This window comes from Phalacrocorax aristotelis, chromosome 2 (assembly GCF_949628215.1).
Source record: "Phalacrocorax aristotelis chromosome 2, bGulAri2.1, whole genome shotgun sequence".
Taxonomy (NCBI): domain Eukaryota; kingdom Metazoa; phylum Chordata; class Aves; order Suliformes; family Phalacrocoracidae; genus Phalacrocorax; species Phalacrocorax aristotelis.
This window is the reverse complement of record NC_134277.1, coordinates 97,550,552-97,576,684: the sequence shown is the minus strand read 5'-3', so window position 1 is coordinate 97,576,684 and position 26,133 is coordinate 97,550,552. Positions and strand designations below refer to the sequence as shown.

Below are 26,133 nucleotides of genomic sequence, written 5' to 3'. Positions count from 1 at the left end.
ATTATTATTATATAGAGAGTTACCACTCCACTTTTTTGCAGCTCCTTCTATAGTTAGAGAACTTGGGAATATGTTGTTAATGGGTAACTTGGGATCAAACAGGTTTTTATTTTCTGTTCTCCTTCTGTTCTCAGATACTTTCAGAGAAGTGTGACGCTGAATATAATTAAAAAGAAACCTTTACAGCGGACTCATTAAAATTGAAAAATACTTCGAAAAATCTGTGAATAAAGTGTTGCCGTTTCCTTTCTTAGTCTGTTAATAGAGGTAAATGAATGAAGTCATCTTTTGTAAGTGCAAAAAGTAAATTAAAAACAAAGCAAGAACAGTTGGACCATGTATGTTCAAACACTAGAATTTGGTCCGTTTTCACCCTAACTGCTACAGGTTAATCTCTTCCCACCTGTCAATGAATCCCAAGTAGCTATTTTTATTGTTCATTAAATAGTTACTGAAGAATGCAAGAGCTGAATACTTTCCTTCAATTGAAAGCGTGTGAAAATGTTTTTCTGGTGCCTTTCAGTTGTACCAGGGTTTTGCTATTTTGCACACCAAATCAGTTCACTCCACACTAAACAGATCAGCCAGTCAGCTTACTTGCCTCAGTAAATCAACACTTTATGTCTGGATTCCCTTTTTTGAAATGGGAAGAGTATCTAAGTGAAGATGGATGTTTTTTTTCCCAAAAAATGTTTAGAGAGAAATAAAAGCCCTGCTCTGCAGGTAAGCATACAAATATGGTCAGGCTGCAGATCATCCAACCAGAAGCCAATTTCACATCTAGGCTACGCAAGTCTCACCATGTAAGTTCAGTTCATCTGCTTGCAGCTCTGCAAATACCCAGATCCGTAGGTGGAGCAACTCAACTTCCCAGCCCCTTACCAGGATGTCTCACAGGGCACGCACGAATCGGTGCACGCAGCATGGTTTGGCAGCACTTTAACAACCCACCACCGTTGCCCCTGCTGCTGCTGTGCTTCGGGTTGGGAGATGCCTTGTGCTGTGCTGGGGCTGTTCTAGCAACAACACTGATTTCCATACCTGCCACCTGCAGCTGACCACTTCAAACTTGGTTTTACTCATTCTCAGTGGCTGAGCTTTTTCTCAGCAGGAAGACCTGATAAAAATTGTTTTTCCAATTACAGAATAATATCTTTAAATAGTTCAAATAATTGCTTACATTCAAATAATTAAAAAAAAAAAGAAATTGGAATGCAAATTAATCATTCAAGTACACATACTATGCCTGGTGCTTTACTCTCTTTTTAGAGCAGACATACTACTCTAAAGATTCACTCTGGAGTAAATATAACCTATATATCCCTATTTCTTGTAAGAGAGTATTTTGATTATAAGTGAGTGTCAGGGTATAAATTGGGTCAATTCTTGTCTTAAAAGGTAAGTACAGGAAGAGCTGCAAAGTGATACAAATGTGTTGCCTATGTACAGAGACAGCTGGATGAAAGGAACCATCTATCCAGAGGGGAACATTTACGCTGTCTGCTTCTGGCATTCAGCCTGGGTGCCCTAATGGTGCCCCTTCCTCTTTCCGGTGACCACGTAAGGAATGGGACTCCTGATTGAGCTCCTCTGGGTCACATGGAAGTTAGAAGCTTGAAATAAGTTGTAAGGGTGGTGTGCGAGTGCATGCATCTGTGTGTACATAGACTAGAGCCACCCACCTTGATTGGGACAGATGAGGGCAAGAAGCTTTGCACCACTTCGGTGCCTTGGAACCCCCATTGGCATGGACCTCCCAGGCAAGCGGCGCACCCCTTGCTCATGGGTGCCAGAGAAATCAGATTCTGCCATTTCCTGAAATGCTGCTGCCCCGTTGCAAGATTACTTCTTTGGTCATCAGCAAAAGCAGTGCTGTCTGCTGGGAACTTGGATGTAATAGGCAATTAATAAAATATCTGGAATTATAAATTAATCAAACTGTTATTCTCATACTTAGAAATGTTTTTATTAAATATTTTAAACTTCTGCATGAGACATAATATTGGTGGCTTTGTGCAACACAGTGGCATATAAAGTAAAAACAATTTAATGTGCAAGAGAAGTCAGTATTAAGTTACCCTTCACATTGGTCAGCCAACCGAATGCCTGCATATGGAAGAGTCACTTATGGCATGTCAAGCACAGTGCATCCCCAAACAGGGGACTGCAACCCAGTTTCAAACAAGCTGGCTTCAAAACCAGAAGGAGGACAAATGATTTGGCCTGGTGCCCCAATCACTTCCAAATGTGGTTGTTTTGCTTCCAGGATCCAAGCCATTAACCCTTCACAGTGCATTGCATTGTTAAGTAAACAAATGTTTACCTGGAAACAACACACAGTTATCCTTTTATGAAAATAAAATTAACTCCAGATTCTTTTTAAAAAAAAACCCAAACTTTACTTTTCTCCCTGACAAAGCATTCTTCCACATTTTTAACATGGTTTTATGCTGAATTCTTTAAGTTTCCATTAACAGAAGTCTCAGATGTGGAGATCATAAGGCCCATACGGTCATTCCTTTTCTTACAGAAATTTCTGATTGCTTTGTAGATGGCAAAGGCAGGGATGGACAAACTAGGCACTCCAGCGAGGATTACAATAATAGCATACACCCAACCGGGATATTCAATCTTCTGTGTTTTGGGGAACTCCTCCTGAAAGAGCAAACAATCATGTTGTAGAAAGTTGTGAGGAATAAATACTGGGGGACATGGACACATTCAATAATTCAACAGATCAAAAATGTAATCAGAACAGTAGCTGGCCACAATGACACAATGGTTTGCCAATTCCACAGCAGTTTCCAGCTCAAGGGTTCGCAGTCTCAGCTGTTTTTGACTTATTTTTACTTAAAAGTGATGGAAAGAAGGTAGCATGAAAAAAGCAAGAGCCAGTGAGACTGGTGGGACTGCTCCTGACATGCTTCCTGGGAACAAAAGAGTGTGGGGCTGGGGTGGCTCGCAGGCCACCGGGGCTTGGTGGCCAAACAGCCTTTGGGTGGGAAGGCTGAAATCAAAGGGTGTGGGAGACCTGAAACATTATTAAGAAGGAAGTGAGGTTTCCAAGGAGGAGAGAAGGCGGCAGTCCCATTTTCCCCTCTTTCTTTCTCTCCCTTTCTGTCTCTGTTATGAAAATAACAATTCATCTTTACAAATTAAGTGTGCTGCATGACTGTTTTTATTCTGCAGGGGGAGGAAAGGAAAAGTAGGTAACGTATTGCTGCCATTATAATTTAAATAATTCCAGTGTATTTGGAAGAGGAAAGAAGATATCTGGATATTAATATTAATATCTTTTGTCAGCGATGAGGAACCAGCAATACTGTAGTTCTGTGATTTTAAATGCTCACAGAAGTAAGCGCAACATCAAAATGGCTTCACAAATCTGGTCCTTCATCAACATAGAAAGGTTGCGACATTTCCAGATCTTCTATAAGCCCTACTGGGGAACTGCCATCTGTTTCAGCCTTGCCCGACAATTGGACTAATGTTTTGGTTTTGCCTACTCCTGAAAAGCTACTCAGGTGTCACTATAAACCAGTTGCAGGCATCACAGCTGAAGTTAGGACTTATTTTTCTATGAGTTACTTTTTGTTAGTACTTTATGTCTTGTAGTAAGTTTTTTATGAGAAAGCTGTTTCAGATGGGAGATTAATATAATGGACTATGACTCTTACATTAAAGAAGAATACATAAAATAATTCTAAAGGAATATTTTGGTTTTATATACTTACATATCTAGGGTCCCAAATGCTGTAGAGCAGTTCTTCGCTGACTTTCACCACAAAATAAAAGAAGAAGATAACTAGCATAATGAGAGGACTGATAACTCTCCAGGTAACCTGCCAGAAAATATTGGGCTTGTGTCCAATCATGAACTCAATATCCTTGTTAAACCTAAAAACAAAACCAGGAAGGTCAGGACAGTAAAATCGGTCAGGATCAAAGAGTCCCTGCTCATAAACTAGCTTTTCTTCCCAGGACTTTGCTAATGTCAGTGTGAAATGAGGATTGATGACAACATCAGGAGTTAGACGTAAGTGGTTCAAATTGAGGCAGATATAGTTGCAACTATGTTAGAAGTTTCTAACTCTATAGTTCTCAAAACTAAGTCAGGAAAATTATTTTTGGAAATGTACTTTATTCAAGAAGTCTGCAAAGCGTATGTGAAATAGTTTTGACACAAAAGAGTCAATGCAGATGGACCTTCCCTATAACACACTGCAGTATTGTTTCATGATTTTTTTGTAATCATCTCAGAGCTGCGTAAATTTAAAGGAATGACAAAGTATTTAAAAAGAGCAAAAGCAAATTGGAGTAATTTTAAAAATTAGATTTTATACATAACATTTGCTTAATTTGGATTTCTAAAATTTTTCTCAGGTTGAAGAATGAAATTATATTTAACTGTACACATTATTAAGAACACCTGAAAATGCGTTATTTGGGTTATTCGTAGAGCATGGAGTGGGCAATGTGGCAAAAATATCTCCACAAGAATACACAATTCCTGCATTGATATTGATACTGTCTGCATCAGTCCTGAACCAATTCATGGTCTCTACATATGATGCAGCATCATGTACACACATTCCTTAAAAGGTAATAATTTTGGAAGTTTGGGGCTTCTCTTGCTAGTCGTCTTGTCTTGCTTTCCTGAGTATCCTATGGAGATAAGTTTGATGGGACTATTCGGTTGGTCTCAGTTACTACATATATTTATTTTATATTTTTATTCCTAACTGCTAAGATCTAGGTATCATTCTTAAAATGCTGTGGAGGCCCGTGTCCCAGCTGCAGAGCACGTCCAGGTATCGGTCATGTGAGTGTCATGGATAACATGCAGGTTCTCCTTCAAGCAGGAGAGCCATTTTACCAGTGACCCTTTCTCAGAAAAAGGTCACAGAAACTCATCTGGAGTGGTTTCTGGGCAACCCTGATAAGCTTTGTACTCAGAGAGGGCTATAGTGATGTGTACTGGCCAGGAACATGAAAGTTTGGTGTGAAGTTCTTTTCTGAATCAGTCCCCACCTCTCTGTGGCCTCAGGCCATGTTTGTGTCCTGGGAATAGTTTTATTTTGACTTCGTAAAGTGTTCTGAGATTTTAAAGGGAAGGAAAAGTGACCAAGCAGACTTTCCTGTCGTTAAGAAATTAAAATAAGCCTTCTTTCTCTAGGGTATTCTCTCTGCTCTTCTAGTTTACCTAAGTTGATTCATGCCTCTTCAGGTAATATAAAACCCTAAGTATGGGAAAATGGGCCATAAGGGCATTCACCCCATCACCAGGAGCAGCACAGCTGGAGGGTCTGGCACAGGTTCAGGGAAAACCTATGGATGATTGAAGTCCCCACGCTTCTTTTGTATTTCTTAGATATTAGTTATGAACAGAAATACGGCAAAATTTGATTTATTACATCTCTAGAAAGTTGATAGGATAATTACTCACTGCTACAACTGATAAAGTCCTGAATCATCAGCTAAAAACATATCTCAGTAGCCTTGGATTTGCATTCTGCTGTGAAACAACATCTGCAGCCTGCCTGGAGTTTTCTGCTTTGGACAGCATCATTTAGCATTCACTTTAAACATGCCTGGGATATACCTCTGTTTTGAACTCTCAGCTTAGTGCCAATGTGCTTGTACTTCTGCTAATTAAATATTTAATGCAATTATTCTGAAGAAGATTTATTATAAACATCACCATATTTAAAATGTAAATGAGCTATAGTGGCACTTACATAACTTACAAATACGTACTTTCCGATGCCAACTTTAAAAATAAATTATTTGCGCTTATTATACTCTAGGACACTTCCTAATGCTTAATATTTTCTTGCAGTATCTTAGGGGTGTGTTTATCTTAGCTGGTTGTTACAGAGCATTCTCTATTATAATGTATCAATAAAGTGGAAAGCTTTAATGTACAAATAAAAATCCCCACTGCACTCTTAGCAAAGCATTTTTTCTTTTTTTGGGGGATCTGTTTTAGAAACCTTAATCATATAAGTAACCCTAAATTGCGGTTGCATAATTTCAGTGATTTCTATAACAGAAATTCATACACCAAGATGTAGCAAGATTGCAGATACACAACTAATCGATTTATGCACTAGTTTCTTGTAATGTTTAACTTGTATATCATACCTGTCTATTCCATAAATGTAGACGACTGAAAACATCTCACAAAATGCAATTATTAGCAAGGGAATAGATCCAGCAAAACTGTCAAACAGAGCCAGCCAGTAATTACCAGAATTCAGCACAAAAATAAAAGCTAGCAAGTAAGATCCTGCACAAATGAGACCTGTGGAAAAAAACAAAACAAAACAAAACAAAAACAGCAGCACATTTAGGCAAAGAAACCAAAAGAAAAAAAAAGTAAGATATTTTCCCGGTAGCTAGAAAGCTTTATAAATAACTTTTAATTCAGTTGCAGCCTGAAGATTACCACTGTATTTTTTAATGGTACTCTGAGAAGGCCTGTTACTATGCAGGCAAAATGGCAAAACTCTCCCGTCATTGCACAGGTGGGAGATGCTGCAAAGAAAATGGGAGAAAGCTCAGGAGGGGAAACAGGTCCTCTTCCTCCTAGTCAGTGGGAGAATGTTGCACTGAGAGAAATCCTGCCTGGGTGGAGGACTCGGGTCCTCCAGCTTCCCAATGGAGGAGATGATGATCATCATGAGCAGGCTGACAGGCAAGCCACGGAGTGAGCAGCTGTCTGCAGGCTCAGAGGGAACCTCACAAGAGCTGCCCCAGTGGGGGGCATGAGAAAACCTTCATTAGGTTATCTAGGAGTCTTAGGACCAGCCCAGATCAGAAAGTAGATGGGCGGTGGGATGATTTTTCAGCATGTAAGCTATTTCCTGGGGAGGGGGAAGGTCACTTGTCTCTAAAAAAGTACTTACCAGTAACAACTTCCTTAGGCACTTTGGGGGGTATAATCTTAAGGTCTTGTAAAGGTACAAGCACACCTTCCATGTTTCCAAACATAGATGACAAACCCAAACAGAAGAGCATGATGAAGAAGAGAATGGACCACAAAGGTGAGACAGGCATTTTGGTGATGGCTTCAGTGAAAACAATAAAGGCTAGGCCAGTTCCTTCAACTCCCTGTGGAAGATTTCAGAAGCTCCAAAATTAGGCTCATTAAAATTGTGCAGCACTTACATTTACAGTGGTATTCACTAGATTGGGTGTATGCTACACCATACCACAACACTCAGGTTTTTTGTTTCCACAAACACCTCCTAATGCAGCAGTATATTTAATGTAATTATAATACAAATTCTATTTCATGGAATTTTATGGGCACCCCTGTAGTTCGTCTGTAATTCACCATCTTTTTAACAAAAAATAAAAGGGTGCACCCAATTTATTCTTCTTGTAACTTTTCCACCCCGGTGTCAAGGTCCATTCTTTCTCTGTTGTGACACACTCTGCTCCAGCAGAGCAAGGAAGCTCCAGCTGCTTCCTTGCTCTGGGAGTCTCTTCCCTAGCAATCTTGTCCCACCATAGCTGCAACCAGCTAGTTCCAGAGGAATACCTACTGCTATTTTCCAAGTACATGAGGTCAGCCTACACCACCTGTGGTTTTAGTTACTAGTCTAACAGATTGCCAAAACTTTTCAGCAGAATTAAACAGTCTTCAAAAGCAAAATGAGGTAAACAAAAGTAATTCTTCAGTCCAAGAGCATTCCAAGCCAATTGCAGTTAATCCGTGGAAATATATAAAGAACCAACGACCTCAGAGGCCAAAGCATTATGTCGTTACAAAATTACTATGCATTCCTACCATATTTATGGTATCGATATGAGTCAGGGGGATAAACTTACATCATTCAGGAAACTTTCCAGATTACAGGATTCAAACTTCAGGCTTGCAAAAGTTGTTGGATCAGTCATGTTACATAGTTGCTGCATTTGTTCAAAGTTATCTTGGGTTACATTGCCTTCTGGCAAATCAAATGCATTCATCAGAGTAAGAATATTTCTGAAGAAGTGAAATACAAGTAACTTGAAATTATTTATTTGTAAGCATCCTCAGGATTCATTTTCATCATCAAGCAAGTTATTAAGAGCATGATGTCTTCTATAAAGATTCAAAGGAAGCAATGTTTCTGTTGCTCAAGATCAGATTTTGAAACTGGGAAGTTCAGCAGTTTTGTGCATGTGCAAGTCTTTCTTTTTCCAAGGTGAGTCTGACACTCTCTTTCATGGCACATATGACAGCTAAATGGATGGCCGCTCTAGGGACCTGTGTCAAAGTTAGGTGCCCATCTTCGCACTGCACGCTGGGCACCAGTTCCCACACTCAGCAGCTTCTGGGAACATGTAAGGTGCCTGCAGCTATGTATCATGCACTTTTACAGCTGATGTGGAGGAACTTGACTGGAACCTGCGGGGCCTGGCAGCCCCAGTTAGAAGGGAGTCTGAATTGCTCATGTAAAATTAGGTACCTCTGATGAGACCTAAGCATTTAAGCTCTCCATGAGGCAACCTAAATACAGAGCTGACACAGGGACCGGGGTAAGTTACATTCATGCCATATGTCAGCTCAGCAGGCATCAGTTACTGCAAATTCTGCTTTTATTTAGTTTGTTTGTTTGTTTGTTTGTTTGTTTGTTTGTTTGTTTGTTTCAGAGTGTCTAGACAATTTTCCAGTGGTTGGTAGAGCTTCATCTAATGGGAAGAATTTAATGAATGAATTTGGGTAATTTCCCAACGTTGTACACAGTGTCACCAGAAGTACCTGAGGTGCTTACACTGTGATCCAGCTGTGGGCAGGACTCTGCAGGACTGTCTGAACCGCCTGGTCACAGGGAGCTTTCTTAAAATGGGCAGTGCTTTCAGTGGCCTATTGCAACTGATCTCCAGGGCAGAACTGCATAGTTTGGCCACTATGTCAGGAGGCCTTTGAGGATTTGACATCCATAGTAGAAATTTGACAACCATAGTAGAAATAGCAGGAGCAACAGCCTAGTATCCTTTGTTTATTTGTTTGTTTTTGAAGTATGTGATGTAAAGTCCATTTTTTCACAGAATCTGTTTTATTGAAGCTTGCCTTATCCACTTAAGTAAACACTCCTTCAGATTGTTTTATATCCATTGTTGCAAATGATTAATTTTTCACATTTACCTCTAAAACTATAGATCTTTTAGTATGCTTTAGTGAAATAATGTATCATGAATGAAATCCACCTTTACATAAATAGGAATTGTTACATAAGCTGCAGTTATATTTGAAAGAACTGTTTCAAAAAAGCTCATTAAAATACAGAATATCCTTTTCCTCCCTTGTTACTTTTTGGAAATATCTTTTGGAAAAATCAGGGAATGTAAAATATGGTTGCTTACACCACACCTATCTAGGAAATAAGGTGGCTCAAATAATTATCACTCCCTATGGGGTTGATACCACATGATTTAAAATTTTTGAAGCAATGAGTGGTCTGATACCATGTGGGTGTGGAGCTGCAATTGTTCAGAAATAATAAATCCATTATCACCAGGCTAACAAAGCTGCCTCAGCCAAACAACCACCTGTATATTCTGGAGGTTTTTTTCAATAACTTCAATATTGACCTTTTTTTTCAATACCTGTCAAAACAGTCATCATATCTTGCTGTGGCTCTAAATCCAATGATAGAGTATATGACAGTTGCTGCATAGACGGATGTGAAACCATTGATCACTGAGATAATCAGGGCATCTTTCTCACAGTTATTGCTGCAATTCAAAGAGATGGAAAAAGAAAAGGATTTCAAACACATTTCTAAAATAGATACTAAAAACTGGCTACCAAGACCAACAAAAATCAGTCTACAGACACATAAGTACATCAGTGTGTTCTCTAAGAATATACAAGTACAGCCGTTAAAGATAGATTTAGTGAATTAAAACTTGGTGCCTTAAGCAGTTTAATAGCTATGCTTCCCCTCTTCCTCCCACCCCAAATAATCCTATTCATTAGGAACAAGTGCATGAGTTGTTTCCATGTCTGGCTCATGGAAAGTAAAACATAAAGGGCCTTTCATGTTCTTCATGAAACACTTTTTCATGCCTGCATGCATGTGTGTAGACACACATTGGCATAAGCTGTAGCTTAGCTGCTGGGGTGTTCTGCTGCAAGGCGAAAGATCTGGGTTTGAATTTGGACAGTCAGAAGGCAAAAGTGACCACAAGTTTCCATAGCACTTTAGTATGATGAAAATGCAGTAGCCAAGAGCATTTGGGAACAGTTCTGTTTGATTGTTGGACAGAAGATGGTTCAAAACCTCCTCAAGTTTTGGAAATACGATGGAACGTTGTGCTGATAAGGTCAGACAGACAAGATATTATATTGTGAAAGTTAAACTGTTTTGTAGAGACTTCTCTGCTGTGGGCCCTTGCCAGCATGTCTGTGCTAAGATGAAAAAATTGCAGAGCCAGAAAAAGGCTTTCATCTGAGAGAGAAGATAAAGAATCAATATTAAATTAGTTAATGATTTTATGAGAAGGTTGTAAAGCTCTAGATATTGTGTTACCCTTGGGCAAGAGAGGACTACTGAGATTAACATGATGTTGTCATATGTAATTTTCTGATCACCTTCAAGAGGAGAGGAAAGACAACCCTGTCCAGCCAAGCCCTGTGACACTGTGGACTTTCCTCATTTATAACATTGCAAAGAGGTCTCTAGTGGGTGGATGGCATCAAATTGAAATTCCTTGCTGTACTCTTGTGTCAGATTTTTCTGTGTAACATGAGATTCTCAATGACAGGCTTGATAAAAATATTTTTTCCCTTCAGAGAAAGTAAGATGCTTAAGTTCCTCCTGGTTATGAATGAGTGAATCTTTGATGGCATTGAAACCTCATGGTATTTCCTGAGATGTTTATAATCCCAAACCATCTGGGAGCAGAGTCATTCACACCTGGTCCAGCTGGTGCTGGACTGCAGGTTGTCCAACACCACAGTGTAACACTATGGTATTTGCATGGGTTTTTTTCTTCTATCTCCATGGGATTTTCATTACTTTCTGCAGTTTCCTCCTTAAGTCGTGAATGACTGAGAATTGAAGGAACATGGCCTGGCGCCACAGCCCTGTGTGTTGGAAAAGCAGGACACTGCTCCTTTTCTTTGGGTCTTTTGGAAGGATGCAGAACATTCTCAGCCCTGCTTCTCATGGTTGTGGGAACATTGACCTGGACCTGAAGGGGGCTTGTCACCTCACACTGAGATGCGCAGGCACCAAAAGTTCCAGATGAACTTTTGAAAAATATCTGAAATCAAGAGTGGTGGCAGGGAATTACATCAGTGGCTGAAATGCTGGTGTGGTGTGGTTGAACCTGAGCCAAAACTGAAACACTATTTTCTGAATGCATGACCAAACCAGATAACCAAAACTTAATTCGGAGATATTTATCAAAAATATTAGGTTCAGAGAATGCTGCAGTTTGTCTTTAAAGAGGACAGTGCTGAAGGGGTGGAAGTAAGAGGCACTGGTTGTTGCTCTGATATTTTGGGAGGGTGAGTGTAGAATACAGCACTGTGTAATTTGCTGACTGGATCATTCCCTAGGTGATGAGAGTTTGTACTCCTCCTCTTCCCTGGCCCCACTGCATACATAAAGGTAGGAACTGAATTTGAATTTCAAAATTCCTGGACATATCTTCTAATCTCTAGGCTGAAGATTTAAAATGGGGTCTGAAAATTGCTTTGATATGTGCGTATTGTCACCCAGCTCGACAGTGTGGAGACAAAGAGCAACGCCATGCATTTGAGCACTCCTGCAAAGGAATCTCCTGCTGGTCAGCTGGTGATAGGCATCCAGTCCCCTTCTTTCTAGCCTGCACTACCATGTCTTTCTGCACCAAATCAGCCAGCACTGGGACCTGAAATCTTGGCTTGGGAGAGCTTGGATCAGTCAGAGATGTGCCTTACACAGCTGAGCGGATGGCGTCCTTGTCCCAAGTAATTACTGTGTAATGATAGGGCAGAAGTGGACATGCTTCATTTGAAAGAATCAAATATTAATGTAAAATTTGGCTTTTGCCCAGCTACTTACTGAACAGAGTTGTAACTGGAGAATGAAATGAGGCCTCCAAAGGCCAGGGAGAAAGAGTAAAACACCTGAGCACCTGCATCCAGCCACGTCACTGGGTTAGCCAGCTCGGTAACCTGAGGCATCAGACATACAGCTTTAAGCATATGCAACGTTTCTATTTAGACTCAATATGAGGGATTTAAAACAACAATTAAAACAAGAACATTAACCATGCAGAAGTCACCATTTCTGAAGAATGTTAACAAATAGGTCAATAACTTTGTCAAACTTACTTTTTTTTTCAAAAAGAAAATCTATATGTACGTTTTCTACATGTATTTTGAAAATTGACAAACAAACTACTTTCCATAGCTGACAGCTGCCATGCCTGTTTCCAGAAAAGGTGTTTACTATTTAGCATTAATAATGACCATTCAGACGTCCTCTCATGGAAACTAAAACCCCTTTTAAATTTGTTTCAAAAGTGTTTTATAGTTAAACCGTTCTCTTAGGTGGTTTGTCCATAAAGACATACTGAGTAGATGGGTTCTACTCCCAACTGGACTATTTCTGCTTTAAAGTTAGACTCTTCCTTAACTAGAAAACAGGTAAAGAAAGCAAGCTCCCTTATGGCAACCCCATTGCATTGCTCTGTGATGATACTTCAATTTTTTATAACAGATTTTGATGGGGGGTGAAGAGAGAGAGACAGAATGTGTGTATATATCTGTATTTTACATCCATTGCAAAGGATTCACCTCCCAGAATCAAGATTTTAAAGGTGACTGGGGGATAGTTAGAAAAGCACCAATGGAGGGGATCAATTTTGAATCGGTTGTTAATTACAGAGAGAACTACATCGTGTTTCAATACGGGAGGAACCATGCAGTGACTTACATTAGGGGTGAAGAGATACACAATTCCATTGGTTGATCCTTTCAGTGTCAAGCCACGTATTAGAAAAATGGTAAGCACAAGGTATGGAAGAGTTGATGTTACATACACAGCCTGCACAAGAAGCATGTAGATAAAACATTTAAATAAAACAGAACACTTGAATAAAAATAGCACTGAAATGAGGGGGATAAACAAGGTACTGTGAATAACAATAATGGCAAGTTTCAAGCAAGTCACAATTAGCATACTACAGAAAACTATATTCAAGAAAAACAGTATATGCAGTACATTTTGATAATAAACATTTTTACAGTTATAGTGCTCTATTTAAGGCAAATTGTCATTGTTGAAATTCAACTCAGATCATTCAAAAGCAGCATAAAAAATAATCTGCAGTTTAAGATCAGGTTGATGCTGCTGATGCAAGGATGGGCTCTCAGGGCTTTGCTGGGCAGAAGAACATTGGTCACTTTTTTTAGAGGGATAATATTAAGGACTAGCACAAACCCAAATAAATCTGAGAATAGCCATAGCAAAAAGGCAGAGTCCTTCAATTCTGCGTTGAAGTTTATATTAATGTTAAGGTTGTAATACCTAAAGAATGTTTCACTAGCACCTATAAGGACAAGAAAGCTGAATTGCTCACAAAGATCTCCACATGTCACATCAAATCAAATCAAATTAAATTCCATTTCAAACAGCTCCCACCTTCAAAAAGCAGCCCCAGTGATGACACACAAATCTTTAGACATGCTTTTGCTCAAGAAACAGGCAGTTTCTACAGTGTGATTAACTCCGTATGAATAAGGAATCACAACAGCATAATGAATATCATCTAATAAAAAACCAAAACAGAGTACCTTTCCTGTTGTTTCGATGCCTCTGATTGTGCACACGTACAGTACACCCCATGCGCATGTTAAACATAACAAAAGCCACCACTGTATAGTGCCTGAATCGTCAATGGAAGTGGAGATGTTTAGTGTTTCTCTGTACCAGAAGTAATCTACAGGTGAGCTCTTGGCACACTCTTCTATGTAACCTGTAAGCACAAAATGGTTTTTATTCTGTATGTCTTTTATTTACTTGAAAAAGAAGTTAAATAGTAAACACCAGTGTTCTAAATTATACCACCTAAAGCCAATGAATTTGTTGTTGGCAAATTTCAGATTCCTAGAAGATGGTTTCATGGGAAAAATGAGAGATTTAAAAGAGAACAATTTAACAGGGATTTTAATACAGATTTTATTGTTATTTCTATTAATTCAACCATGCAGATGAAATCTTTGAAGCTCAGTCAGAGACTCTTCTACCTTTATGATTTTTCTTTTTACCTACAAAAAAGCAAGGTTAGAAGCCTCTTGTGCCAAAGAAAGTGTGGAGAGGATTCCTGAGCATAAATGTGTGTATATTGTGTGGAATACTTTTTTTCTTTAGTAGAAGAAAAGCAGTTTGGCAGGTGTTTTTCAATGATTGTACACTTCCTACCTCATCTTAAAGAAAACCCATACAACTTTGGGCTTTCCACATGCATCTTGCTCTGTCTTGCCTGATGGTGTGCAGGTACCTGCCCGTAGCTTCCTGCAGCCAGGCGGCTCTTCCCCTCCCACAACTCCTTCAGATCAGCAATACTTTGTCTTTCTGTTTTGTGGGGCATCGTTCAAGGTCTTGTCAGCTCAGGTTGGATTCTCAGCTCCCTGCAATGTGCTGACCTGTGCAGTATTCTGCCCTGGCCTGCCCTTATATGAGGCTTTTTATACTTATTCTGGGAGGAGGGGAGCAAAGCTCTCTGAACAGCTCTTCACTGAACCACCAGAAAAATCTGCTTCATACAGTTTTAGGCAGGGCTGACTATGGAAAACAAAACTGCTGTCACCAGGCAATCTCCAAGGAACTCCAGACTCTTGTTATATTGAGAGATACAGGTATTTCATATAGATTATGCATATCTTTCTTTTTTTTTCCTTTTAGATAGGCTAATGCAAGGCTGTTGGTGAAGAGATGGATGAAACACTGTCTAAATCTGGAAAAGGTTACTATTGACACTAGACTTGCATTTTGTGAATGTTCTCTGTGTGAATACATCTGTCAAAATCAGCCCTGAAGTTTCATATAAAAAGTCAAAGTTTGTCTCAAAGATTAAGCATTGATCACATTTTATACAATGTGATTTTTTACAAAACACAAGCATTAAAAGAGCACAATGCTCCTGACAGGACTGCCATGCCTTACTGTTGTTTTACAGAAAGAGGCTCAGTTAGGCTAATTGCTAGAAACAGAAAAATATGCTGTGCAACAAAATACAATATTTCATGAAATATACCTGTTCTGTTGTCATTGAGAGGACAGCTACTCCAAGGCAGGGGTTCTTGGAAGGAGTTGAAGAAATACCACATTACCCAGGCAATAATAGTGTTATAATATAAACCCACCAGGAAGGATACAAACATTGCTGCTATGCCTGAAAATAATAAAAACAGAACACAATGTAAACTTCAACACTCTTAGTCTTCAAGACATATCAAAATATATGGTATGAGCCTCAACCTTTCCCTACTCTCCTCCCCACCCTAATTCCATGGTTTACAGCCCTTCCCCTCTCCTCTCTTTATTTTGGATGTAGGTTTAATCACTGTGAATTCATTACCACAGGTTGGACGGATGAGTCCTACATATTTGTACAGCCTAAAACTACTGTGGGACTGAAGTTGGCACCCCTTTAGGAACCAACATTATGGATGGACTAACTCCCTACAGACACTACACAATCCTGTTCACAGTCTTGCCTGCTGATATCTAGGGAGTTTAGGATGTTGGGTACATGCAAAGCTCAACTGACTTGGGATTTTGCCTGAGACCCAGATTGCCTTCCCTTTCCACAGTGTCACTGCTGAGGTCAGCAGAGGTGTTTGGCTAATCTTTGTTGTATAGGATGGATAGCTGCCAGGAGGCACAGTCCACAGAAAGGTGCAGGATTCAAGCTGGTATCTGTCCTTCTCCACGTGCTCCCAAGTAATCAACCTCTGGTGACTTCTCTGGCAGACAGTAAATGCTAATGATTAGCTCCTGAGGGCTTATAGCTTCTGAAGAATTTTGAAAAAATCCAAATGCAATGAACAAATATCTTTTGTGACTGATTTACAGAGGCAGTGGACGCCAACAAAGGTCTTAACGGGCTACGTTTCTTCCCTTTCAAATGTGTGGTAATCACAGAACGGCTGAGATGGGAAGGGACCTCTGGAGGCCATCTTGTCCAACCCCCTGCTCAAGCAGGGCCACCTACAGCCAGTTGCCCAGGACTGTCCAGGCAGATTTTGAATATCTCTAAGGATGGAGGCTCCACAACCTCCCTGGGCAACCTGTGCCAGTACTTGGTCACCCTCCCAGTGTTTCCTGATATTCAGGCACCTCCTGTATTTCCTGTGTAATGAGGTATATCTGTGGAGTTGTTAATGCTGTGTGCATCATGCTGCTTTTACTTTGTTGTCGGATAGAGTGTCTGAATACTCAGAAGTCTAATACAGATGTGAAGAAGTATTTTCTGCGAAATGCTTTCTCCATGGCTTTCAGCATAGTACCTCTCTCAGATGTAAGAAAGTAACATTTCAAGGAGCTGAAGTCTGGAAGACCAGCTTAGACAAAGATTCAACTATTATTTACCCACAGAACAGTTACAGGACAAATTTTTGGCACACTTAAACATTCATCCTAATGGTAAAAACAGCCAATATTGATAATACAGAAAATACCTCTGAAGCCTGAAATTGGTCTCAGATTACAGAAAGGTTTTAACTGGACCGATAGTACCTGGGAACGTAGACACAAAATTGTCATAGTGTCTTATCATAACTAGTGTGAGCTATCAATGGAGAGTTAGCAAGAAGGGAAAAGGATTAAGTCCTGGACTATCTTATGGCACACCAGAACAAAATCCTGAAGCTTTGCTCTTAAGGTTATCAGTTCAGAGACTTGAGCTTTCTCAGGTTACTTTTTGTATCCTCTTCAGACTTACCAACCCCTTTCAGGGTAGGGTGGATAGAGCTCCAGACGCCCACACTGCCTTTCCTCAGCCTTTGACCGATGGCAAACTCAAGATGAAGCAGGGGGATTCCCTCCAGGACTAGCAAAATCAGGAAAGGGATCATGAAAGCTCCTGAAATGGATAAGAAAAAAAAAGATGTTTCCCATCAGTGAAGTACTACAATAAAGCACAAACTTCAGTTCTGAGGTCTTTTGAAACAGCAAGTGAGTTGTAAGCATACTTGCGGAAACCCATCTCCATTTTCTGAACAATGTTTTTGCCTGATTGCCCAAGCAGGGACTTCATTACATATTTGGTTTCAGTTAGGAATTCTTATTCTTCCCAAGTGACAAACATAAATACAAACTATACACTCCCAAGGTTAAACTTTGAAGAAGCCACCTTTGGATTGCAAGTGGAGGAAAGGGAGTTACTTTCCTGGAATGACTTCCTTTTCTTTCCTGCAAAAGGTTATGGTTTTGTAATTGTGAATCATGCAAATTATATGAAGTAGTTGAATGAACTAAGCCTTGAAAGATTAGGCAGGAGCCTGGGGCTGTCTACATAAAATAACCAGTAACTTCCTGGCAACTGTGTTCAACAGCTTTTACATTTGAGTAGAAGAGATCTGGACTTCAGGGTTCAAACCATGTGAATTATGACAAGGCTGGTTAGTACAGGACAAGTTTTTAAAATTAATTTTTCCTGAACAAAGTGTACCTCAGACATGGATTTAACATGTAACACCGAAGTGCAGAGTCAAATGCTTAAAAAAATGCTACACATTAGAATTATGGTTATCTGTCCTTACAAAATGCCTTTAACTTCCTAATCATAGGCAGTAAATAATCTAAGTGATTTAAAAAGTTGAAACCAGTATATGAACAGTTCAGGTTTGAGTATCTGCTGACTTTTTCCTCATGTATGCAATGAAAATCAGGAAATTTGAAGAATGGAAACTATAGTTTTGAATTCAAGGCAGTTGAATGTTTTTTGGAAGAGCTGAACTGCATGCTTTTCTGCTCCATCTTCTTGATATTGTCTACACCAGTGTTTTAGAAATTATCATTACTGCAAAGTCTTCGTTTTCTGTGTCCTTCGGCAAAGTCTGCTCAAAACAAGGTTGTTGTATCAAGTGGCCACTATTATAATGAAATTGGCCAGCTATGCTTTTTGCTTTCCACTCCTATGGAATTCAAGTAATGCTAGTTACTCAGCTGTCTTTCATGGACATTTTTAATATTTACTAATCAAAATCAGTAGTTTTAAATACATAAAAGGCAATTCAAAATACTGAGCTCTTTGAAAATGCACATGCCACAATCAGGCTGAATGACTATCACTGATGCACCAGCAAATATATTTTTTGTTGAAGCCAGTTGCCAAAGGTAGTTGTACAGACACGATATTCTCAGACTGCAGTAAAGCATGTCATTTAGCAACATGAAAACTTCTTACTAAAAATTAAACACTTTTCAAAATCAGTGTAGCTCATCCTGTATGCATTAAAAACTATCACTGTAAAAATGGAGACTGACAAACCGAAGAGGTTTCAAAGGAGAGACAGAAGAATAACTGGGGATATATGCTTTATTAGTGAAAAACTGAAGGACTTATTATGAACTGTTATTTGTAGAGAGTTTGCTGAACTTCCAACTCTGCTGACTCTTCCTCTCTTTCTTCTGTGTCAGTCTATCTCCTTGGGAAATGGATAATACACACATCATCACCAAGGAGGACAGTATCTCATTTGTTTTCTTCCCCACCTCTCACATCTCAGCTACATTGCCTTTTCCAGAGACAGTGTAGTACTTGCAACAACAAAAACCTTGCATTAGTGGGGAGTGGCTACCTGTTAGATCCAGGATCCTCAAGCTGATCCCCTCACCTTGGAGGAAAGTGGCTATTTTGTAATGCCAGAAAGGAATGGAGGATGGACGTCCATCCTAGATTTGAGGAAACTGAACTCCTCTAGCTGCAAATTCAAATTTAGCACTGTGGTCTTAGCTGAGATACAGTAGCACAAATGGTATCAGTGCTAAGCAATCACTTCCTGACTCGTGTCTTTCTGAATATGTATTTCACATCACAAACATGTGAAACATATAGGGCATATTTCAATTTTTAGAGGGACTAGGATCACTTCCAAAACAAGGTTATTCCTCTCTGTCTTCCCACCACTCCAGGGTTTTCTACAAAATTACTGACAGCAGGAGCTACTAATGTCAGATGTAATGGGGCAGTCCTCTCTCCGTGCCTAGCTGAAAGGTAACTACGCCAGAAATGGCGATGTACTCTTCAGCTGCCTGTGCCCTGGAGTCATTGTTGACAATGCAAAAGCCTTACCCAGCTCTGGCAGAGGTTCTGGGATTCGTTGAAACTGTGTCACACTTGGTCACTGCAAGGAATTGACTCCCTCTGTCCTTTCAGACAGTTTCTGGCATTTCTAAAAGTTTGCCCCGCGTTGTCTGTATGGACTTGCTTAGCTGCCCTGGGACATGCACAGGCGTGCACATAAGGACCCCTCTTCATCTGATTAGCCATGCAGTGCATGCAGTTTTGGCTCCAAAGAGTTTGTTCTCTACTGATACCCCACCGTATTTCTGTGAAAAACACTTCTCCCAACTGTTTTATTCTTGCTTTCATAGAAAACAGGACTTTTGCTGTGTACATGATGAGTGTCTTCTCGCTGTTGAGATCCATCCCCCTACGTACCAATCGCTTCCTTCCTACATGGGAGGGCCAGTGGGACAACCTCCACACACAGAGCCTCTGGCCTTTCTTAGAGACAAAGTTACTTATCAATGCATGGAGCTGCAAGCAGCCAGAAATATGTCATGTGCTCCAACCTCATGTCAGGCTGGCACACAGTTTCACTGCTGTTGCACCCTGTCCAGGAGCTCTCATGAGGTCAAGATGAGATAAGGACAAGATAATTGTGTTTATACCAGCAATTTTTAGTTCTAGAGCATTCTCTCTGTTTTAAGCCCAAGACACTCCCTCAGAGTCTGAAACCTGACCCTACAGAGTTTGTATGACTGCTCCATCTGGATCTTTTCTTTTTACCTCGCTGTTCAGATGCCAGATAGGCCTCTGCTGTACCACAATCTCACTTTTGTCTGGTAAAGCCCTTCCTCAGGAATAGTAATTAAGTCCAGAAGATGGATCTGTACAGCTACCTGATCCAAGTACTCCTCTTTTGCACTTAGGGTAAGTCTTTGTCATCCTTTGAAACTCAACTTGCAGTGATTTTAGATCGTCTCTTGAAACTTAAGATTGGACCGGCAGTTAGTTCTGCTAAGATTCATTGCTTAACCATCTTTGCTCCCAATGGAGACATGTCACATTTTTTCCATCAGGTCACAGTAAGATTGCTGAAGGACTTGATTAGAAATTCTCCCCTTGGTCAAAGATTTTGTTGTGTAAGGAAATGCACAGCCTTCATAGTCCTTTCAATCTATGACCTCTTGTTTCTCATCATACCTGTCAAAGAAAAGATTTTTTTGGTAGTTACCATCTCTGTTAACAGAGGGAGGGAAGGTCAGGCCATTTCCTGTGAAGCACTGGAAGCATTTCCTTTAGAAAGCATTCAAAGGTAGTCTCAACTTTTCACTTTCAGCAGAAAGCAGGCTGATTGATATTCTGATTTGGGCTCCATTTTCTTCCATGTTTGAGACATTCTTGCAACCCTTAAATGCAAAGTGCACCTCCACTCACAGCTCTAGCAGTCTGGGTAGAAATCATGCCTCATCCTCCAAGACAGCAAGATTCAGCAACAGCACTCTCCCTACACTATAACTCTCCCAGTGGACAGCACAGTGCATTAAATTTGCTGCAAGACCCTCAGAACTGAACCATCTTCTGTGGTGGACATGTCATGAGTGCTCTGTCATCCTCAGGGGATTTCTTGAGGTCTTGAGAGACTTACAGAGGTACCTTTATCACGATGTCATAAAAGAAGTCTTTATGCATGACTCGTCTTTGACAGAGCAGTCAGAAAAAGGGACTCCATGATGTTCCTTGCACAGCCAGGGAAAGTGGAAAGGATGCCCTTCATGGAGCCACCTATCACATGAAAAAGGTGTGCTGAGCAACTGTGTGCTCCCAGCTTCCTTGCTACCTTGGAATCAACAGGAAAAAAATTTCAGGTTCTGGGGTGGACACAAATGGAGAAGGTGGGTCTCTGTCTATCCCTTTTGCTACCACAGACATAAAATACATGGCCTGTATATACACCTGCAGTACGGAATCTATATTCCTATGCAAACGCATACAACTGAAACATTTATAGCTTGAAGGGCTAGCCATGTATATTACGGTAGCTCTGATGAGTGAAAAATGCAGGGTGTGCCATGTCAGAACTGGACAAATAAGTAAAACTACCTATATTTAGCTGTAGGAATATTGGTATATTTTCAAGAGAAAGAAAATGACAGTTCTCTATTATGTATGCCACTTTTTTCTCTTTCTGGTGTTCTTCTTTTCCCAGGGTTCAGTTCTAACAGCCAGATCGGAAATTCAACTCTGCTGTATTTTTCCATTTCTCTCAATTTCTCCCCAACCTTTCTGAAAGAAGCTATAATGGAAAAATGAGTGATAATGACTCTGCAAAGCTGCTATATGGGACATTAAAAAAAAATCAATACTTTTTAGCTCTCACAGTTTTACTAACATAACAAATAAACCAATGATCTGAAAATAAATGCCGTATAGATGTATATAAACAATGAGAAATCCTCCAGTCTGAAAACCTTACAGCTGAGATATTAGATTCTCATCCTGTTTCAGTACTGTGTTTCAGAACACATAACACTTGGTTTGAGCATCTGTATAGCTATTACTTTCTCTTCAAAAGTTTCTAATGTGAAATTGAAAAAATTATTGCTTTCACATAATTCCTCATAAAGGGAAGACAGGTAGACTTCAGACAGAGATGTTTTACTGTGTATCATATTCTTAGACCTCAACTGTAGTGAGGGTACCAGCAGCAGTGAAGAACTGCTGATGTCATTACTGTCACTTCCTTCAGAGTGGCATGCACAGAGATGAAAAAGTTCTCCCTCATGCAGTGGCAAGGTTTACTGTAGAACATATGCAAGCTGTAGACTTAAAGACTTTTTTTTAATCAATGGTTTAAACATTAAATATACATTCTCTTTTTTCTAATACTCATCAGGGATGAAACAAAAATGTTTAGCAGTTGATTAAATGACATGTTGCTCAATAAAAATTAAACAAAAGCTACATGTAATGTCAGAGATAGCTATCAAATGAAAGGAAATTTCAATCTCATTAAGCTGGTGAAAGCACCGAGGCAAACACTGTAGCTTTTACATTGTGTGTATATTGAAATCTAGTTTGCCTGTGGTAATGATGTATTTTACAGCTTTTAAGACTTGAAAAGGATAAAATGTGCTTTACTCTACTAAATCTTACTGAGGTAAATATTCCATTTTTTAAAATACAAACTCATAAACTGTGACAACAGAAGTTAGTAAATTACATAGCTACTGATTTATTTTTGTGTATTTGGGTATCACAGAGTTAAAACACTATCACAGTGTTGTGTTTAGGAAGAAGTAGCCCTCAAATAATTCTAGATTTAAGTTCAAACATCTGAAAATAAGAGTTATCTATAAACTCTCTTCCTAACTACCTTCACTACAGTCAATTTGCAGAGAAAAAAAATCCACCTTCCCTGAAGTCCAAGTACTACAAGGCTAAAGGATATAAAGGATGTAAAATAGGCAAACACTAATTCACAAAGTAGGTAGACATCCAACCTTATTTGGGAGTGTCCTTGCTGTAATACTGACTAACTACACCCTTGCTACCAGACCTCAGCCGTGCTAAATGACTCCAAACATTCATCCATATAACTCATATTTCAAAAAGGAAGAAGTTAAGATAGTAGAGCCAACCCTGAGAAATAAGAAACTATTTTGATGAGGTAGTTTATGAGCCTTATGAGTCTCATGACTTCTTATGAGATAACCTCTAATTATGTGATCACATAGGACTTTTTCTCAACCTCTGCAGATATTTACTGCGTGGTAAATAGCTGTATTTTTTTCTATCTCTTAAGGCATGGCCATAATCCACCATCATATCCAAGGCGAGCTTTAGGACTCTATAAAATAATCATGCCAGGGAGAGACTGAGGAGCAGCATAATCCCCATCTCCAGCAAAAGAGGTTCACCCAGGATTCAGCTTCAAGACATATCTTGAAGACATGAAGTATGAAGACATACACCATCCAGGGTAAAGGCACTGGACAGATTAGGGGAAAAAGGAGCTTCCTCAGTGCACTCAGAAGTGTGGTGCATGCTTTCTGTTAGTTAACTTGGAAGAAGGTGCATAAAGTTGCAGTTTTCCCCTACTTTGTTAGCGATGCACATCTGTGGCCCTGAGTGGGCAACACAAATGCAAAGATGAATGGATCATCTTGGCCACTGTGTTGAGTGGCAAAGACTAAGGCAAACCTTGTCCAAAATGTCTAGTAAATACGTATCACCAGGTAGCTGAAGCCAGGCTTAAGAGTGTCTGTGCAATCAGAGATGATGCAGAGAGCTGCATATACATTGGGCATTTGCTCTGCTGTGAACATGGCTGAATGGGAATTAGAGATACAGGAGCCAGAAAATCTCATGAGGTAGAAAATGTCTCAACACAAAAATATCTTCATAAATAAGAACTTCAAGATCTGTTTTTACAGTACAGATAGTCACATGCTCAAATTCAAAGCCATGCATCCAAAGAACAGCAAGAAACTTTTTTTTTTTTAATTGAAGGGAGAAGTTGGAGAATCGGCGCTGTAATAAAGGGACGGCAGTGGTGGCAGGAGTTGGAATTAGACCTACCAGAAGAGGCTGAGGTGCACTGTACAGCAGGGAGGAGTCCTTCCTAAGAAACCATGGGAAGGCATTGCTGCTCACTCTTATGTATTGATGTGAGTGACAGCATTTGGTGTTATGCAGAAGAACTGATAGAGAATGTAGGAAGTCTGGCTACAGGGACACATATCTGTATGGTAGCTCTAAGCCCAGAGCCAGCTACATAATTTCTTTACTATATGCTGCCTTTCAACTTCCTCCGAAATTTGAGTGAGAGAATCCCAGGGAAGCAAGAAGCCGGGGATAACTCTTGGTAGTGTTCCTGAGCAAGGACAAGCCACAGAATGATGAGAAAAAAAATTCCACCAAAGGATAAATTAAAACACGGTAGTAACAGACCCACACAAGCAATGCATAGATCTTCACTGACATCAGTCAGAAAACCATAATCCATACCAAGCTCTTTGTGTTTGTTGGTTGTTAATTTTTCAGCTGCATTTCATACTGCTAGAACACAAGGGAAAGGAAAGATCTACAGAAAAGCAGGAAAGTGCCCATAAATCAACCCTGGGACATGGGGTTGTGTAATAACATTGTGATAATGGGAAAGGGCATGTCCACTTTCTAAGACTAAGTAGAAGAACCTGAGAAGCCAATGAGTGCCATGAATTTGGATATATCCATCCACTTTTTCAAATTAAAATTGTCACACATGAAAAGGGGGTTCTGATTTTTTTGTGTCTTTCTTGTAACTTTTTTGTGACAAGATTTGGCTGTGCTGCAACTGACCTTCAGTTTGCACTGCAAACTCCGAACACCAGCCTATGTTAGAAAATCTTAATGTTAAAAGCATCTCTTCTTGCAGCTGAGTCATCTGTTGCTAAAGGTCCGTGAGTCTGTACCAGCATCTCCCCATGGAGCCTTCCCCATGGGGCCCCCATGGGGACCACAGAGTCCCTACTCTAACAAGGAAGAACAATTTTTAAACATCTCACTCTGTACATTTAATGAAAATTACTTTGAAATACTGTTCCTTAAGCCAAAAATTTTCTTTCAAGATTAAACATCACAAAGGAAGACACACTTTTTACACATACCCCAGAGTGAAATGCAGATAACAAGTAGAGAGTGGGCAGAAAAGACTGCCAGAAAATGAGAAATTTATGTTGTCGTATAATATTCAAGCAATGGTTCAGCTCAAGATCATCTTTAAAAACAAACAGCAAAACAGTGAAACAAAATTTTTAATATGGTCATTTAGTCCTAACCTGAACCCTAAGAAGTCACAGTAAATTAAATGCTAAATAGTATACATTCATATTTTAAATGACTTAACACCACCAACTGTTAAAAACATATTCTTAATATTAACTACTTTCCTGCCGTTACTCTTACCATAAATTATACACACACTGACCCTAGAGCTGATACGCAGACCAATCCAAAACCAGTGAAAACCCAGTTATGAAAAGATCATTTGGGATCATGAACAGAATCATATTCCCAAATAGTTTATTAATATTTTTAAGTATACATTATATGTATGTGTGTATGCAAAGTAAAATTAGTTTTAGACTGACAAAATATACTAGGTACATGACTTCAGAGGGTGTTCATAACTTCTGAAATAACCTTCCCCATTCAACAGCCTTCTAGAGATGAACGTCACTGTTCTTACTGGAACGGACCAGTTCTAAATATATTCAGTTATTTGTTTCCTAAAAGAGAGATTAAACCTAGTTTATAGCCAAAGTTAGTTATGACATATTAAAGACATACCTCCTCCATGGCTCTGACAGAGATACGGAAACCGCCACACATTTCCTAAGCCCACACAAAACCCTACGCATGTCAGCATATACTGAGCCTTGTTATCCCATTTTGGTCTGGAGCTTGCCTCTTCTTTCTCAAGGACTTCAAGTTCTGCATGGGAAGGTATCCTGTCCTCCAGGCCAGGATTGGGCAACTGTAGCTTCACCATATTTTAAATTTCGGGACTGAAAATGCTGCCCCAGTGAGGAGATAATGAAACAGGCAGCTAGTTAGAAATCTGAGCAAAAGGAGAACATCTATTTGCTGCCTTCAGCTATATATAGTGAACCTTTGGCACTAAACCTGAAAGTGCAGGCTTGTGGTAAAAAGAAGCGTCAGCAAATCATTCGATTGACCAAGTCAGCTCTGACACTTATTAATGCTTTATCTGTCAAGGTTTTATGGAACAATCTGTTCATCAAGTAGAAGACATTGATTTCAGCTAATGTAATTCAGGAGATAATTTGGCTATAAACTGTAATCACCTATAAAGTTATGAAACGCCCCTTGCCACTCCCTTGTTTAAACTCACTTAAATGCATA

The 26,133-nt window shown here is 39.7% G+C and overlaps 1 protein-coding gene across 1 annotated transcript; it reads right to left on the bottom strand.

Annotated features, from left to right (window-relative positions):
* Positions 1 to 1,956: 1,956 nt before the first annotated feature.
* SLC6A19 (solute carrier family 6 member 19) lies at positions 1,957 to 25,825 on the bottom strand. The gene is made up of 12 exons (XM_075086153.1): positions 25,558 to 25,825; positions 16,936 to 17,076; positions 15,247 to 15,384; positions 13,784 to 13,965; positions 12,924 to 13,034; positions 12,048 to 12,160; positions 9,601 to 9,729; positions 7,837 to 7,993; positions 6,909 to 7,113; positions 6,145 to 6,304; positions 3,735 to 3,897; positions 1,957 to 2,655 (listed from the first exon to the last, which is right to left on the bottom strand). Exons 1-12 carry the CDS (start codon positions 25,757 to 25,759, stop codon positions 2,446 to 2,448), a joined length of 1,911 nt encoding a protein of 636 aa, XP_074942254.1. The 5' UTR covers positions 25,760 to 25,825; the 3' UTR covers positions 1,957 to 2,445.
* Positions 25,826 to 26,133: the final 308 nt, after the last annotated feature.